The sequence below is a fragment of the Rattus norvegicus genome, chromosome 4 (genome assembly GCF_021556685.1).
Source record: "Rattus norvegicus strain SHRSP/BbbUtx chromosome 4, alternate assembly SHRSP_T2T, whole genome shotgun sequence".
Taxonomy (NCBI): Eukaryota; Metazoa; Chordata; class Mammalia; order Rodentia; family Muridae; genus Rattus; species Rattus norvegicus.
The window spans coordinates 182,053,778-182,071,693 of record NC_141537.1 but is presented as its reverse complement, the minus strand read 5'-3'; the positions used below and the strand labels follow the sequence as shown (position 1 = coordinate 182,071,693).

Sequence of the window (17,916 nt, the reverse complement as noted above, 5' to 3'; positions counted from 1 at the left end):
CCTGGTTATCCGAGGTATTCCTAGAGGTATGGCTGTCGGTACCTAATTGCAGCCATCTGCTCTATGGCCCAGGCCCCACCCTGGATCACAGTGCTGGTTCTTCAGACAAGGTCAAGTCTTCAGATCCTCTGAAGTTAGCTCCTGCCTTAAAGATTCTCCTGTAACAACAAAGGCTGAGGGCCAGGATGCCCCTGCTCTCAGCAGTCCTGCACTACCAGACAGCCCTGTAGACCTGTACCTCCCCACCCCTGATGTCTGTCCCGGACCTACAGCCCTCGCTCCCTTTTTAGCCCTGCTCTGTACCTGATTTCTGCCACTCCACAGGAGTCGTTAAAGTGGTGACACGCCGTAAATAAAAGTCAGGGGGCTAAGAGATGGCTCAGTGGTGAAGCACACACTGCTGCTGCAGAGAACTTGGACTCAGTGCCAGAACCCATGTCCAGGGATCTGATGTCTCTGTGCTCTCTGGGTACTTGTGCACGCACTCGGGTACACACGTGTACACACACACACACACACACACACACACACATACACACACACGCACGCACACACAGTCACATATATAGACATGTAGTTAAAAATAAAACTCATCCCCCTCCCCTCAGCTTCTGTGTACCAGAAACACCCTGAAGACTTCTTTAAACATGCTTTCGATGTAACAAACCCTCCCTCCCCCACACACACCTATAACGCTCAAGGCTCTGTTTTTGTTTTTTATAATCTGTCTTGAACATTATTAATTCCAAAGCCTAGTTTCATTTTCTACAAATGTTCAATGACTTCTGGATAGACTTAAAAATACTGGATTGGGGATGGGGGATGCTGCTCAGTAGTAAGGTGAGCTGAGCATGCGTAAAGCCTGGGTCTAAGCCCACACCCTACAAGGCACCTCGCCCCACTCTGACCTGCAGCCATCTGTTGTCCTGGCCCATGTTTTCTACTGAGCTGTGACTGTAAGGGCAGAAGGAGCAGAGAGAAGGCTGTGGGCAGGTCTCCACCTATCCTTCCTGCCAGCTGGGCCTGGGACAATGAGCTCTAGAGGCAGAGTTTAGCTAATCAGAGCTTACACAATATCAAATGGCCACAGGAAGGCAGAGAACTTCAGCCTGCAAGACAGGCAGCTGTGGGTGGGTCGAGCAGCTAATCACTTGTTTCCACGGGGAACCCCAATCCTCTATCACACAAGCCTAAATCAGGAAGTGGCCAGCACATCTGGATGCAGTTTTTGCCATAACAGCTTTACATCCTCCAGGATTGGTTGGTTGTCTGTGTTCTCTGTTCTCACAACAAAAACCAAGTCTTATTAGTACTGGTGCTGTGCTGCTGTGCGGCTCACTACCTAAGCTATGAAACTAAGCCACCTGCAAAGGCCAGCTGCAAAGGGACAGCTACCAGGAGAGTTTTCTGTCTGCTGCTAAGTGGCCTGTGAGACAGAGCACCATTGAATGTGATGCTGGGGTGGATGAGGAGCAAGAGCTAGCCTGGCTGCAGTCCACAGGAGAGTGCAGCCTCCTCGAGGCTGGCCACAGAGGGGCACTGAGGGCTTGGTCAGGCACTGGGCTAGGTATCCTTAGTAACCAAAGTTATTGATCAAAAGCAATCACTAAACCCAAACAGTGGAGACATAGCAGCTAATCAAAAACTTATGCTCTGAAACTGGGGGAGGATTAAGGTGATGTATAAAAATAAGGTCAAGGGGGGCTGGGGATTTAGCTCAGCGGTAGAGCGCTTACCTAGGAAGCGCAAGGCCCTGGGTTCTGTCAGCTTACCTAGGAAGCGCAAGGCCCTGGGTTCGGTCCCCAGCTCCCCAGCTCCGAAAAAAAAAGAACCAAAAAAAAAAAAAAAAAAATAAGGTCAAGGGGTTGGGGATTTAGCTCAGTGGTAGAGCGCTTGCCTAGGAAGCGCAAGGCCCTGGGTTCGGTCAGCTTACCTAGGAAGCGCAAGGCCCTGGGTTCGGTCCCCAGCTCCCCAGCTCCGAAAAAAAAAGAACCAAAAAAAAAAAAAAAAAAAAAAAAAATAAGGTCAAGGGGTTGGGGATTTAGCTCAGTGGTAGAGCGCTTGCCTAGGAAGCACAAGGCCCTGGGTTCGATCCCCAGCTCCGAAAAAAAGAACAAAAAAAAAAAAAAAAAAAAAAAAAAAAAGGTCAAAATATGCCAGAAACATAGAAACCACAATCTCTAGCCCCATCCTGACCCCCACAGCACAAGAGTCTGAAAGGCACAATGCTACCTGACATAAGACAGTATTCTTAAGTATTCTCCCATTTATATCAAACCAGTGACTAAATACATTATAAAATTAATACAGAGGTTTCTAGTTCAGACTTCAGGCCAAATTTAATAGTCTCTTCACAGACTCTTTGTACTGAGCAAGGCTTGCCTCGTTCTCCCCCTCATTCTTGAGACGAACGACACACTTCTGGTAATCTTCGACCTCTTTAGTCCCCAGCAGCTCTTCTCTGCTCGGCGCCACACTGCTCTCGGCAGCTCTCATCTGCAGCAGGGTCTGGAGGACGCTGTTCTCCGAGGAGCTCTTCGCCCACACATACTCATCCATGTCTTCCTCAGTCTTATTTTTTTCCCATTCTTCAGTTTTCTGAAAGAAAAAGAAAAGTTCAGAACTCTGGGAAATGTTATCAAAAGACAAAGTTCCTTTGCTTGTTGATTTTGGGGAAGAGAAGGTTACAATATGTTCAAGGTTCCAGTCTCCATTGTATACTTAAAGCCTTCGTGGCACCCAAGGCCAGCCTCAAGAAGGGTTGCTCTGCCTCACAAACTTCACTCAATAGACAGAAACTCTCCTGCAGGTAGCTATTCTGTAAGCTACCAGAGCTGGAGCACAGAGGGACAGGCCTGCAGGACTCAAACCATAACACAATGACATCGTAACACTAGACAAGGTGCTATCCAGCCATCTGGCCTCAGACTCCCTACAGAGCGGCAGATGGCCTTGAACTTCTGACCATCCTGCTGCCTTCCGCCTCCCAGGGATTGGGATTACAGGTGTTCGATGCCACTCACTGTTATCTGCTTTAATGTTGGAGTGGTGCATCTGGACACACATGCAGTTGTTGGTCATGGCTATTTTGCTGTTATGCTTACTTCCTGTTCTTGTGACAGGAAGGGTTTATTAGTGCTGGTGGTGTGCTGCCTGATGTATCCAGCAGCACAAACCAAGCCAACTGGAAAGGCTGCTTACAAACGGCGCAGAGAAGTTTCTGCAACTCAGGGGTGGTGTGCACAGCTTTAATGCCCACTCCGGAGGTGACACAGGTCAGCCAACGCTACACAGTGAGACCTGGTCTAAAAACAGGAGCTCTTCTGTCTAGACTCTGGATACAAGAGGATACAAAGGCAGTACTATTTTTTTTATGAATTACATCACTTTAGAATGTTCTTTATTGGGGTTGGGGATTTAGCTCAGTGGTAGAGCGCTTGCCTAGGAAGCGCAAGGCCCTGGGTTCGGTCCCCAGCTCCGAAGGAAAAAAAAAATGTTCTTTATTTAAGAAGCACAAATTCAGAATCCTTACAAAAGCTCCTCCCTGCCTTTTTAAAAAGAAGCAAATCTCATCGTCTCTTCCTTCCTTAGTCTTTCTCTCTGGCCTTGAACTTGCGAACCTGTCCCTGGTGCCCAGAGGCTGGGGTAGAAGAGAGCTAAAACGAGATGAAGCAGGGTCACAGTCAGTGCCCACCGCAGTAGGCAGGATGCAGGTTACAGAACCCATGAGGACATGAATGCGAACTCCTGGCTGGAAAGGGTCCTCTGAAAACTGCTCACCACCTTCTTCCTAGCACATTTTCTGATGCGTACATTATCGAGAGTGGAATCTGCTTACTCAAAGGGACCAGGGCTTCTAACAAGCACAGTGACATTTCCCATAATCTCACAGGGCTGAGGAGACTAAAGCACCTTCTCCAGGCCTCCTGGATTGTGGAGCTGAAAGGGACACCACATTACCAACTCAACCCCAAACTTCTGAGGGAGCCAGCAGCCACCTTCCCACATGAGAAGTTGCTGAGTCCAACGCAGCCTTGGTGGGGGTGGAATGACATGGCTCCCACCCCTGGGACTGGGTCAAAAGGGCATGGGCCTTCACGTGTCAATGGCTGCTGTGGGGTAAGGTTTGCTTTTATAATGTCATACATATTTTAACATTCCTCCTTTGAGGAATGTCTTCCTATTAATAATTACTCCATGATAATCAGAGACAGCATGAGGCTGGGAAGCAAAGGTGTGGCTGTCTCAGCAAAAAAAATGGCAAATGCTGGGACCCTCAGGACAACCCTTAAGGCTGTGGAAAGAAACTCTAAAAACATGAGTTCGAAAACACATAATTTCTCAACTACACAAAAATATAAGGATGCGGTATGAATTGTATACGGAGCTTCCTAGATCTAAAGAAACAGAGGCAGCTGCTCCATGAGCAGCCTGTCAGATACAAATGCAGACAGACTCCTGAGTTCAGAGTCTGCCAGGGACAGAGCCAGTTTAGGCCCAGGGGTGGTAGAAATGGTAACTTCAGGGTGGAGTTCCACTCAGCTAGTTTATTGTCTGTGCTTAACAGAGGCAGGCAGATCTCTGAAAAACGTGCTTGCTGTCTCCTAAGAACCAAAGGGCTAAGGTCATGAGACGCTGATTCATAGGATAATCAAAGGGAACCCGAAGTAAATGGCTGGATTGATGTGTACAATAAAGACAAGGCTTATGACTGGCAAGAGATGAGCTATCCAGAGAAGTTTTTAGACTAGCAAGGAAGAACTGCTTGGAGAACTGTCTCTATAATAGAGGAGAACTGTCTGGAGATCTCCAGAGAAAGCAGAACAGAATGAGAGCAGTCTGGAAAGCTGTCTAGAGCAGAACCTCGGCTGCCAGCCTAGACCCACGATTTAACTCTGAGTTGTTTGTTTTGCTGCTCTCAGACTCTGCTTCTCTCAGAACTCCGCTCCAAGCCAAGGCTGGTCCTTGGCAAGTCACCCAAACCAGAAACGCTATGATGAGGAAAAGAGACAAACAGAGGTAAACTAAATCATGAAAACTACAGTCCAGCAAAAACTAACTCGACCATGATGGATATGACAAGCCCAAGATGCTGCCCCACCAGGGGAGAAAGGAAATCCCTTCTGACAGATACCATGAAATGGAGCTGCTATGGGTTTATGGGACACCCAACCTGAGGGGTGTACAGTAGTGCAGTACAAGCCTGTAATCTCACCTGCTCCGAAATCCATGGACTGTGAGTGGAAGGCCAAGGCTAAGGCAGGCCTGGGCTCATAGACAGTTCACGTCTCAAAAGGATGAGGACTGGAGAGATGGCTCGGTGGTTAAGAGCTGACACGGCTCTTCTAGGTCTTGGCACCCACACCAGGGAGCTCATGGGTGCCTGGAATGCAGCTCCAGGGAACAGGACAAGGGCTCCAGCTGCACGACTGCAGGCTTTGCTTCTGCCTACACAGTGCCCCTGGCACTCTTATCTACATCTTCCCTGCTTGGAGCCGCCATGGACCTCAGTAACTTTCAACACCTTGAAGAAGAGGCAAGAGGAGGGGAAAGAGGAAAAGGACAAAGCTGGGCAACAACCCTCCTAATGCAAGTGGCTGAGCTGGAAGCCGACACACAGCGAGCCCCATCCTTCACACTGCCTACAAGTAAGCAAGCGCCTTTCCAAAGGAACAATTTTGAAGTGAGGTTTTTATTTATATAACTTAACTATGTTATAAAATTAGGACTTTTAAACACTTTTATTTAACTTTAAAGTCTTTGTTCACTGTTCCTCTGATGGCCTGGTAAAAATAGAGGATTAGAATAAAAGGCAAGGGGCTGGGAGGTGGCTCAGTAGCTAAGAATATTTGCAAGCATGAGAACTTGAGTTCAAATTCCAGCACACGTAAAAGCCAGGCATGGCTACTCAACCTTAACCCCAGTATTGAGGGACAGAGGTAGATCCGAGAGCTCACCTTGGCCAGTCAGCCTGTCCAAACAGCAAACTTCCTGTTCAGTGAAAAGCCATGTTTCAAGGAAGCAAAAGAGAGTGATGGACTAGACAACTGTACACTGGACAATGTCCTCTGGCCTCTGTGTACTCACGGTTGTACATGTACACAGGTGCACATGAGAATCAAAGGACAGTCCTCCAGAGGTGACCTCTGACACTGCAGCAGCAGCTTATCCTCCATACACAGTCTCACAGAAAAGTTACCAGAAAGAAAGGGAGAGAATCAGCTGAGCAATGGTTCAGGGTTAAGAGAGCTGCTGCTTCAGAGGACCCGAGTTCAATTCTCAACCTTACATTGACCAGCTCAAAAATCACTCCAGGGGATCCAATTCCCTTCTCATGGTCTCTATGGGCACCTGCACTCATGTACAGTCACATATATACAGACGTATAGACAGAAATACACTCACACATACATACATATATATATATATATATATATATATATATATATATACACACACACACACACACAGATACACACACACATACCACAAACACACATGTATATACAGATACACACACATATGTATATACACAGATACACACATATGTATATACACAGATACACACACATACCCCACACGAACACATATGTATATACACAGATACACACGCACATACACACACACATACCCCACACGAACACATATGTATATACACAGATACACACGCACATACACACACACACACACACACACACACACACACACACACACACACACACACACACCGGAGTGCATGCCTCCTTCTCCCTGACTGACCACAATCTCAGAAGTATCAATTTCCCACCCCACCTGATCCTGTTCTCCCCAGGTGGCTCCATCATCCATTTATTCATTCATTCAATACATTTTATGAATTAGCTGCTCTGCCAGGCACTGTGTTCTCCTGTGTTCTCAGCTCAGCAGGAGGCCTGAGGCTGCAGAAAACTGGATCCCAGTGAAGAATGGACTCCTAAAGGTCCCAACAGAGCAGAGCTCAGCAGTCAAGGGAGAGAGGGTTGGGGAGGGCCACATGGCACAGACATAGTCAAAGGGCTGCCGAGAGACTCTCCATACCAGGCACTATTTTAAGTTCCGGCCTCTCACACAGCCCTGTGAGTTACAGCTATTATCTATTTTACAGACCAGGAAACTCAAGCCTGGAGCAATTAAATAATTTGCCCCAAACCGCAATGGGCTTTGGTGGTAGAACAACATGTTCTAAGGAACACAGAGACCTGGTAAGAGACTCTCGGAGCAAAAGGATCGCCTAGTATCTCTCTCCTCTGTAAGCACAGATTTAATTAGAGAGCATGGATCTAGTTAATGTGACATCAGCACACTGCAGAACAGAAGCAACTGTGTCCTACACACAGATCTGACACCTCCTACCACTCGCTGTGTTTACAACTCTGTGTCTATGAATCATAGTAATATTCCACTATTTATGATTACAAGGACACTGTTGTCCTACATGCGGGAAAACAGTTTAACCATTAAAAAAACAACCTAGGCTGGCTCAGTAGGAGAAGGCACTTGGTGCCAAGCCAAGCCTGGTGGCCCGAGTTTGATCCTTGGGACCCATTCTGAAGGATAAACCCGACTCCCACAGGTGCCCTTTGATTTCCACAGGGCACTATGACATGTGTGTCTCTTCTCCCAAACACACACAGAACAAACATGTAATTCATATAGACATAAACAGTTTATTTGGAAAAAAAGTCTTAATAAAATAAAAAAAAAATCCTGCCAATTATGTTAACTGCCAAGGCTAAATTTTAACTGCATATGTCCAGGAGTTCAACTCGATTTGGACCAGTTTTAAAAGTGATTCACTGAGTGTTTGTGCCAGATACTGTACAGATGCTGGGGTTAACAGAGAGGAGTGAGGCTCTGTCCTTGCCCACGGTGAGGCAGATGTGTGCACAGACACTGATCATGATTGTAACAATGTCACCCGAGGGAGGAAGGAAGGAGGATGTCAGGAGGCATCCAGGAGTGGTGTCCCTCACACACATCTGAAAGGCAGGCCAACAGGGAAGGACGTCTGCAAAGCCATGGTGCATGGGGAGGGCAGTGCCATAAAGGTTACACTCCAGAGCCAGACTTGGGAGAGCCATGGGAAGCCCAGTGATGAGACCAGCCAGGAAGCTGCCACAGTGACTCAAGGGAAGGAACAAGGAAGATCTACATGGGCTGGAGCAGCAGAAATAAAGAGGGAAACAGTGCAGCAGATTCAGGGAAGACTTGGTAATGTACTAGACTTAGGGAGAAGAGAATGGATTAACTCTCAGGTGTTTTATTTTAGCCTTGGAGGGAAAGAGAAGCAGAGCTCAGAGAGTGGCGGAGGAAAGGTCTTCCTGGAGGCAGCGCTGCTGCTTCTACTCATGTCCAAACTCCTCCCTGACAAACATCTCCATCCTCCTGCCCACACTTCTAGCCATACTCAGTCCTGACTCTAGTCAGCATAAAAGCTGTCGTTTTAGAAAGGCTTCTAATTAGTTCCCTTATTAACAATTATAAGATAATGAATAGTCAGAGGTGCTGCAGAGCCTCTAAATTACCCTACAGATTGAGAAGCTGCGGGATTCCACAGTGAGGCTGACACCACCATGGCCTGCAGTGAGTCAGGGACTTAGGTGACTCCTCCACTACTCAGTTCCTAACGCAAGGAGATAAATAGCAGCACAAGTTGGGCTTTTCAGCTCTGATTATTGAATCTTCCGGAAGTCAAAGCTCAACAAAATTCAGGACCACGCTGAAGTGACAGACCAACTGTAGATGCAGTTCAGGGCTGAGTTCCTCTGCTGATAATCTCTTATGACCTTGGGCACCCCCACCCCAGGTCAAAACTCAACATAAAAAATAAAAGTTGAAGTAAATCAGCCTTTTCTTACCAATCTTCAGGGTCAGCAACAACATAGAAAGGGTGACCCAGCACTAAATGCTTTATGCCTTTAAAACATGGTGTGTGTGTGTGTGTGCGTGCATGTGCGTGCTGTGAAGTATTCAAAGCCTGGAATTGTTCCCTTGCCACTTCCTGGCTTACTTTCTTTGTTATTTGTTAGCCCAAAAGTCTCATTGGGAAAGGTGGGGTTGATGGTGAGAGGGAGGGAGAGAGGGAGAGGAACTGGATGGTGAGACGATTTCCGATTAGGAAGGTGTTGGTGGTGAGCCTCACGCCAAGGGGAAGTCACAGCTGAGCACTCATCCAGCATTAGACCTGCCTCTGCTCTGGGCAGGAGGGAAAATGGAAGGTACTGGAAGAACAGATGTTCAACAGAAGCCATGAAAGCACCCAGTTGTGCTTTTGCCACAGAATTAACTTCTTATTGGACACCCAGTCCCAGTCAAGGTGCTAAGTGATGCCAGAGCTAAAGTGATCCGTAGGTCTGCGGGGAGAGTCTCCAGCCTTGAGCCCAAGTGACGGGTGCAGAGATGGCCAGGCCTGCACGTTCAGCAGGTGCCCTCTGGCTTGCGTGCCTCTTCACTTTTATCAGCGAATTTACGGTAGGATCCCCTTTAACGTGAACGCTCTTGGTAAGTATCACGTGATCTAACCTAATACAGAGTTGGGGTTGCAGTTCAGCAAACAGAAGCGTCTGGGCTAACTCCCCAACACCCCACACAGATACCGACTGAGAGATGATGTCATTTTCAAAGCCAGGAGTGTTTTTGGCAGTCAGGTTGCATGCTTTAGGCCTGACTTCAGGGCTCAGAACTTTATCAAATTAAATGTGTAGGCTGTGTGCAGGAATATGTAATAAAAGTACTTGAAATTCTAAGAAAAAAATCTCACTTTAATATTTTTAACAAAAATAATGGACAATTACAGAAAGCCCACTATTTGGTAGATTTAAAAAAAAATTCTCTGTTCCATCCAAAATCTTAGAAAACCTAGTGTTAGCCTAGATGGTTTACATATGGCTTTCAGTGATTAAAACAATGACCAGTATAGAAAGTCACAGTACCCAGGTATGATGGTTTGTATATCCTTGACCTAGGGAGTGTCACTATTAGGTGTGGCCCTGTTGGAGTTGGTGTGTCATTGTGGTGTGGGCTTTAAGATTCTCATCCTAGCTGCCTGGAAGCCAGTCTTCTCCTAGCTGCCTTCAGAACAAGATATAGAACTCTCAGCTCCTCCAGCCTCATGTGTGCCTGGATGGTCCTGCCCTGATGATAATGGACTGAACCTCTGAACCTGTAAGCCAGCCCCAATTAAATGTCATCCTTATGAGAGTTGCCTTGGTCATGGTTTCTGTTCACAGCAGTTAGACACCAGGTCTGCATGGCTGCACAGGCTGAAGGTTGATTCATAAAACACAAGCTGAAACACTAACCCAGAGTTTAGCAAGTCTGAGGACGCTAGCACAGATTTGTCTCTTATTACTCTCAGCACTCAAAGAATGTTCTTGGAAGCACTGGCCTCCCGTCCAGCTGTGCTTTGTAGAATGACTGACATGGCTGCAGTTAACTTGTTTTGACTACTACACAAAAACAACCTGACATGGAGGTCTAGATGAACACTTTTCCAGAAGTAAACTCCATAGAAATGCTAAAAAGCCAGGGGACATTCATGTCTGAGCACTAAATGTTCAGAGACCAGACTACTGAGAAGAAGGCAGTGGATGGGGCAGAGCTCTGAACACTGGGTCAAACACCAGGCACTGACTAGCACCGGTTTTGAGTTTAAATTCCGAGTTGGTGAAGGAAAAGAACTGTATTCAATAGCATTCAGCACTGCCCCAGCAGCCCTGCAAGGCTCTGCAGCTTACACGTCCTCACTGGTGGGCGTGGTCAGGAAAGGCCAAGAGCCAAGTGTAATACAGGACCCTTTAACTCCAGTGTCTACAACAGTTACGTGTGGCTGACTGACTCTGGTATCAAGGTGATTAGTATGAAAGGTGAAAGTCTTTGCATGAATCCAGAACACAAGGCTTACCGGATTCTATGTCACAGAACCACAGAAAGGCTCTGGTGAGCCAACTCTCACTGAGTGTACTGTGCCGGCCACTTCCTTTGTGGGTATTCACTTTCCGGGCAGCTGGCAAAATCAGAGACTCTGAACTGGCCGGCTTTTATTACTTGTTATTAACTCCTTTGACAGTAGCTATGGACCTGTAACTAACTCAAGCATGTTCTTGTTCAAAGCAAACTTAATTGTCCCAAGCCCAGTTCAGGTCTCAATGAATTGACAGGAAAGAGACTAATTGCCACCAAGATGCTATTTCCAAAGTCAGGATACAGACAAACACAGATGAATGGCAGCAATGAGAATCCTGCAGAAGAAAATGACTGGAGACTATGTTTGTTATTTACTAATCTTGAAATAAAGCTGCATTTATTTACCTTTCACTTGCCACTCATGAATTAAACCAGATCGTTGTTAGGAAAGGCAAAATGCCAGTCTGGAAACATCTGCCTGTGTTCCCCAATCAGTCCCTGGGGCTGTCACAATACACAGGGAGATGCCCACGAAGGGTCCAACACAGAACCATGCCCACAGAGAAGCAGCCTCTCTCTGCATGATTCCATTAGAGCACGCGTCTTCTGTGAATGAATACCACGATGTTTCTCACTGTTGCTTCCACTGCTGTACCTAAGAGCGGGTCGGGTGCACCGGCCTCCAATGCCAGCACTCAGCAGCCTGAGGCAGGAACACTGTCCTGAGATGGACCAAATGAACTACCTCACTGTGTTCACACACATTTCATACACACTTGCAGTGCATCACACGGCTTTGCCATGCACAGCACTCTGAAAAGTCAGCCTCGTCCACACACACTTACCCAAGATTCATGGTACAGGACTGTAAGGAGATACATTGCATAGTCATAGTTCTGCCGCTTCAAAGGGCATCTACAGGAGGAAGGGAGAGGGCAAAGTCTGTAAGACGTTCTAAAGAGAGCAGGCAGCATTCTCTGTTCTGTGGTGCACAGGACATTCCGGGCTTGGTGGCACACCTGGGACGCAGACGTAGCTTGAACTCTGTGAGTTTGAGGCCATCCTGGTCTACATAGTGAGTTCCAGACTAGTAGGACAACATAATATAACCCAGTCTTGAAGAGAAAGAAAGAGGGGGAGGGGCAGAGAGACAGACGGAAAGTGGGAATATTCAGGATATTAAATACTGCTATTATTTCTTTCTTTCCTCTAATCATTAATGAGGCTATTTGTGTACTAATCCTTAAGCTACTTTAAACATAATGATGTCCAAGCCAAGCTTTCTACCATCTCAGTGCTTATGATCAAGAGAACGGCACAAACATATCTAATGAGTCCATTTAAAAGCGGGACAAGGGCTGGAGAGATGGCTCAGTGGTTAAGAGCACTGACTGCTCTTCCAGAGGTCCTGAGTTCAAATCCCAGCAACCACATGGTGGCTCACAAACATCTGTAACAGGATCCGATGCCCTCTTCTGGTGTGTCTGAAGACAGCAACAGTGTACTTATATACATAAAATAAATAAAATGTTTAAAAAAAAAAAAAAGCGGGACAAGTGAGGCTGGAGGGAGGCTCGGCAGGTAAGAGCTGGTGGCTCATACAGAGGACCTGGGTTTGGGCCCAGCACCCACATGGCAGTTCACAAGCCATCGGTAACTTTATTCCAGGGGATCTGATATCCTCTTCTGACCTCCAAGGATGCTGCATGCACAGGGTACACATGCATACATGTAGGCAAAACACTCATACACATAAAATAGAAATAAATATTTTCTCTAAAAAGCAGATGTTGATTCTTCCAAAATGAGCTGCACTGAATGTCCACTGTGGCTATTTCCAAATTGAAGTGACATCCAGATACTCAGTAAAACGTCCTAAGAATGGCATGTGGTACTTTTGGGGTAATAAAAAAAAAATAGAAAAAAGTAACAATTGCCTCAAATCTCTTTAAATATAAAATGAAAAGTCCTTTAAGTAGTTCCTAGCATAAACTATATAACCAGATAAATGACAGGTACTATCATCTACAGAAAAAGCAGCATTATCAGATGGTGAGCGCACACACGAGCACACACGCACACACACACACACACACACACACACACACACAAAAGCACAGAAGCTCACACAGAGGCACACACAGAGAGGCGTGTGCATGCACACACACACACACACACGCACAGAAGCACACACATGCAGGCACACACAGAGGCACACACATGTAGGACACATGTAGGCACACACAGGAACACATACACACACTCATGTAGGCACACACACACAGAAGCATACACACACAGAGAAGCACACACATGTAGGCACACACACAGAAGCACACACACACAGAGAAGCACACATATGCAGGCACACCCAGAAGCACATATTTATACACACACACACATATGTAGGCACACACACACAGAAGCACACACATGTAGGCACACACATATTGAAGAAGAGTAGCCTGCTCGGCGGCACCCACCTGTCTGTCTTGATAGTGAGCACATCAGTAGTCTTGCAGTACCGCTCGCCTACAAGTTTAATAAGTTTTTTCTTTGCATGATTGTCTAAATTCAAACTGGAAAGTTTAACCTTAAAAAATATGAGAAAAATTATGTAAAAAATCATATAATTTGCTTCATGAAGAAAAGTATCACTGTTATTCAAATCAAATCCCAAAGACAAAGCTTCCCAAACTTCTCCATATAGAGTTAGCAGTCGCCCAATCTCACTCTTGGAAAGTAAAGCAAAAAGAGTTCGGATGCTTTCAGAGTGCTGGCTAGCGCAGCACAGTCCCTGCAGACCCACAGCAAGCTACTGACAAGCACTGAGGACAGACCCACTCACTGTTGGTATAGCTGGGCAACAGAAGCAAGAGTAACAGACCACTCCACCATGAGACCAGGCCAGCACATCACTTTAACTGTGAGACCAGGCTAGCACACCACTGTAACTGTGAGACCAGGCCAGCACACCACTGTAACTGTGAGACCAGGCCAGCACATCACTCTAACTGTGAGACCAGGCTAGCACACCACTCTAACTGTGAGAACAGGCCAGCACACCACTGTAACTGTGAGACCAGGCCAGCACACCACTGTAACTGTGAGACCAGGCTAGCACATCACTCTAACTGTGAGACCAGGCTAGCATATCACTCTAACTGTGAGACCAGGCTAGCACATCACTCTAACTGTGAGACCAGGCCAGCACACCACTGTAACTGTGAGACCAGGCTAGCACATCACTGTAACTGTGAGACCAGGCTAGCACATCACTCTAACTGTGAGACCAGGCTAGCACATCACTCTAACTGTGAGACCAGGCCAGCACACCACTGTAACTGTTTGGGGTTGTAAGAGGCACCCTAACCAGTGAAAGCTCTAGAGGCTGAACATCCGCAGGGAGGAACAGCTGCAGTCACTCAGCCTGGCATCCCTCAGAAGCTGACATTAGCCCCACAGGCTGCAGGCTGGCAAAATGTTTAAGTGACTCAAAGTACTGGCCACCAAGCCTGGGGACCAGAGCTCAATCAACAAACCTCACATGGGCATATGTGCGCGCGCGCGCACGCACACACACACACACACACACACACACACACACACACACACACACACGAACACAACTTTTTAAAGGACGTGGAACCTAGAAAAAAGCCATCATTCTCTGTCCTCCCCTCACTCCCTTTCACCCACACTGGGTTTAAACTACAGTCTGGTACATACTAGCTATATTCTCTCTGCCACTTAGCTACATTCCAAGTTCAGAATCTTTTCTTTAAAGGGTGATTCTGCAGCTCAGTGGTGCAGTGTTTATTTAGCTCATGTGCAGGACCTTGGGTACAATCCCCAGCACTGCAAAGAGGTAAAGGCCATTTTTACTTCTACTAGATATATCTAAGATATGCCAAGTTCAGTCAGGTCCTTTCTTCTCGTTGTGAGACAGCCTCAGAGCATGGTACTTGTCAGGCAGCCCAGAATCACCTCAAACTTAAGATGCTCACACCCCGGCCTCCTGGATACTAGGACCAGACAGGCCTGTGCCACCAAGCCCATCGCTAAATTGGATTTTTACAGTGTATTTCTCAGAGCACTTTGGGATTTTAAGATGCAGTGGGTACTGTACAACTGAAGAACCCTCACAGACCCCAGATCATCATTACCACACAGAGTACCAAGCCCCCAAAACACAAGCCTTCAGGGACAGGCGGAGTCATAACCATAGTACAGCAAGCATGGATTCATTCTCTGGAAAAGGCTAAACGGGAGTCTAGGATTCTGCTGGTCCTTGTCTCTTACTTCAATAACCCTGCCCCTCACTCAAGACACCACAGCACAACCGCTCCCTTCACTCACATAGTTCCTCATCCTCACTGAATTACAAACCTCTGAGGGTGTAATGTCTATTTTGTTCTTGGCAAGTGTGTGGGACTTGAAAAAACTCAGTAAGTATTTAATAAGTTAATATACAAAGTTTAAAAAGAAAGGAATGGGGCTGTGCCTATCACCCCATTTAGGAGGTCTAGCGTTTTGGAGGACCCCAAATTCAAGGACAGCTGGGGTTACACAGTAAGACTATCTCAGAAAATAATTCAATATCACACTTGTAATCTGCAGGCAATGAGAATCTCCTGTCTTCTGGGCAGAGTCTGCTTCAACATGCAGGGCATCAATTTATAGATAAGCAACCCATTCTATGGTGAGTCTGATTGATGATGACATGGAGAAATAGTTTATGAAAATAGCAAAGTGTACTACTTTATAACAATGCAAATGTATGCACATGTGTCTATGTGTAGTGACAACACATAGAAAAAAATGAGTACCTTTTATACCAGGGTGATAAGGATATAGTAATTTTTCTTGTTTAAACATCTATGAAACCCTAACATTAAGCAATGACATTTTAAATTCCATTTTTTATGCCAATGTTCAAAAAGTGGCATCAGTGTTGATTAGTATTCAACAGCTGTCCTAAAACTCGTATTCACATTAACATCTTACATAAGAGACTTTACCAGACGCTGTGTAGCTCTTCAGGGTCTGCACGGCACACGCACGCCACCTGCCAGCCCACAAACGCTACAAATTCCTCATCCGTAAGCTGGACCAACAAACACTCTGGCCTCAAGGCCAAGTGCCATCTCAGCCTTTCTTCCAAGACTCACATTCACACGGGAGACTGTGGTGAAATGAAATTAACAAGAACTACACAACACTGAGGGGCGGTCGAGCGTGTGAATGTGTCCCCAAATGCACACAAAATGTGACAGAACTCTGCTACCTCACAAAGAGCTGAACGAGGCTTCTATGTTTGCCACTTGCTCTGTAACCTTAAGTCGCTTTACCTCCTGATAGGACGCAGCTCTCAGGATAACTTAATTCACAGGATTTTTGCAGAAATGCACAAGATTAACAGAAGAAAGCACTTTTAAAAGTAAAGTTCTAGACAAGCAGAAAGTATCTTTAATTCTTAACTACTTTTTGACTATTGAGAAAAATGTAATACATATTTCACCCTTTAGAATTATAATCTGCGAGGAGGCTAAGGAGGTGGCTGTGTTCAGATCCCAGCCCCCACATAAATGTCAGAGGGCTGCCGTAAGTCCAGCGCAGGCAGACAGGGATCCCTTGAGCAAGCTGGGCAGCTAGGCTGGCAAGCTCTGGGTTCAAATCAAAGGCCCTGCCTTATGAACAAGGGAGAGAGTAATCCAGGGTAATTCCCAGTGCAATCGTAGGGTCTCCACACGTACTTACACAGACTGTACTCTCACAAACAGGAGTCCATGAACACACAAACACCATATACACGCATACACACACACACACACACACACAGAAAGCGTATACATATGCACACACCACATACACAGAGAAGCAAGCACACATACATGTACACATGCCACACACACAGACACAAAAATGAATGTGATCCTTCTGAATGGTACTGCAGAGGTTTGGTTCAATGTCTCCACAAGCTCATGTGTTTGAGCACTTTGTCCCTGGGTGGTGACACTGTTTTGAGATATTACAGAACCTTTGGAAAGTGGGGTCTGGCTGGAGTTGGGGTGCAGGAAGGAGGGAGGGCCTCTAAGGTTATGGCCTGGCTCCATTTCCAGGCCAAGCTCTCTGCTTGCAGATCCAGAGATGTGAGCAAGCTGCCCCCACGCTCTTGCCATCTTGGATAGGGGCTCTCCTGCCACCATGCTTTCCCCACCATGAAACTGCCAGGGAAGAGACATCTGCCCTCAGCTGCTTCTGTTAGGGACTTGGTCTCCACAATAAGACAAGCCATGACTACACTATTGGTCACCTTCCCCACACCGTTTCAGTTTAATCCCTCGAATTCATGTAAAGGTGGAAGGAGAGAGCCAACCCCACAAAACAAAACCAACGAGTGTTTAGTAACTGCTAGAGATGCTTACTCCTATTACAAACAGCAATCGATCACAAGCACACAGAATACGATGGCATTCCCACTAAACACAGGAGGCTGCACAAGCAGCAGGACGAACGTACTTAAACTGTACCTAAGGACCCGGTATTTAAAAAGCTTACCCTTAAAGTTACCGCTCGCGCTCTGGGGTTTCGAATGGACGGTCCTGATGACACATAATCCGCTGTGTCAATCTCGACTGGAAAATGCTTCTCACATTTCTCATCACTGTCGAGTGCAGCTGGCCACTCAGTGCAGAAATCTGAGAACACAAAGTCATGTCACTTACAGCTCGGCAAGGGATTCCCTCTGGAAAGTGGCTAGCAGACAGGCTCCATCCAAGCACTCTGGAGGCACCGGCTCCCCTCTGCATAACACCCATGCTGCCCATCCTCACCCCATTCTTCTGTGTCCATCCTAGTCATAACGTTTGATTAAAAGAATGACCCAAGGAAGTTATGTTTGGCGGGGAGCAGAGATGACAGGGGCTGGGGTAGAGCCAGGGGCGAGGGCCTTACCATGCCATGGCCCAGTCCCCAGCACTGAAATTAAGT

At 46.6% G+C, this 17,916-nt stretch overlaps 1 protein-coding gene across 10 annotated transcripts in view; it reads right to left on the bottom strand.

Annotated features, from left to right (window-relative positions):
* Positions 1-912: 912 nt before the first annotated feature.
* Positions 913-17,916, bottom strand: part of Mrps35 (mitochondrial ribosomal protein S35) — a 30,895-nt gene continuing 13,891 nt past the window's right edge. For 3 of the 10 annotated variants that reach the window (XM_087657072.1, XM_087657073.1, XM_087657076.1), the window contains 2 exons: positions 17,485-17,624; positions 2,314-2,598 (listed from right to left, as the gene is read on the bottom strand). In XM_087657072.1, coding sequence (XP_087513198.1) covers positions 2,329-2,598; positions 17,485-17,624 — 410 coding nt within the window. In that variant the 3' untranslated portion in view covers positions 2,314-2,328. 10 annotated transcript variants of the gene reach the window in all.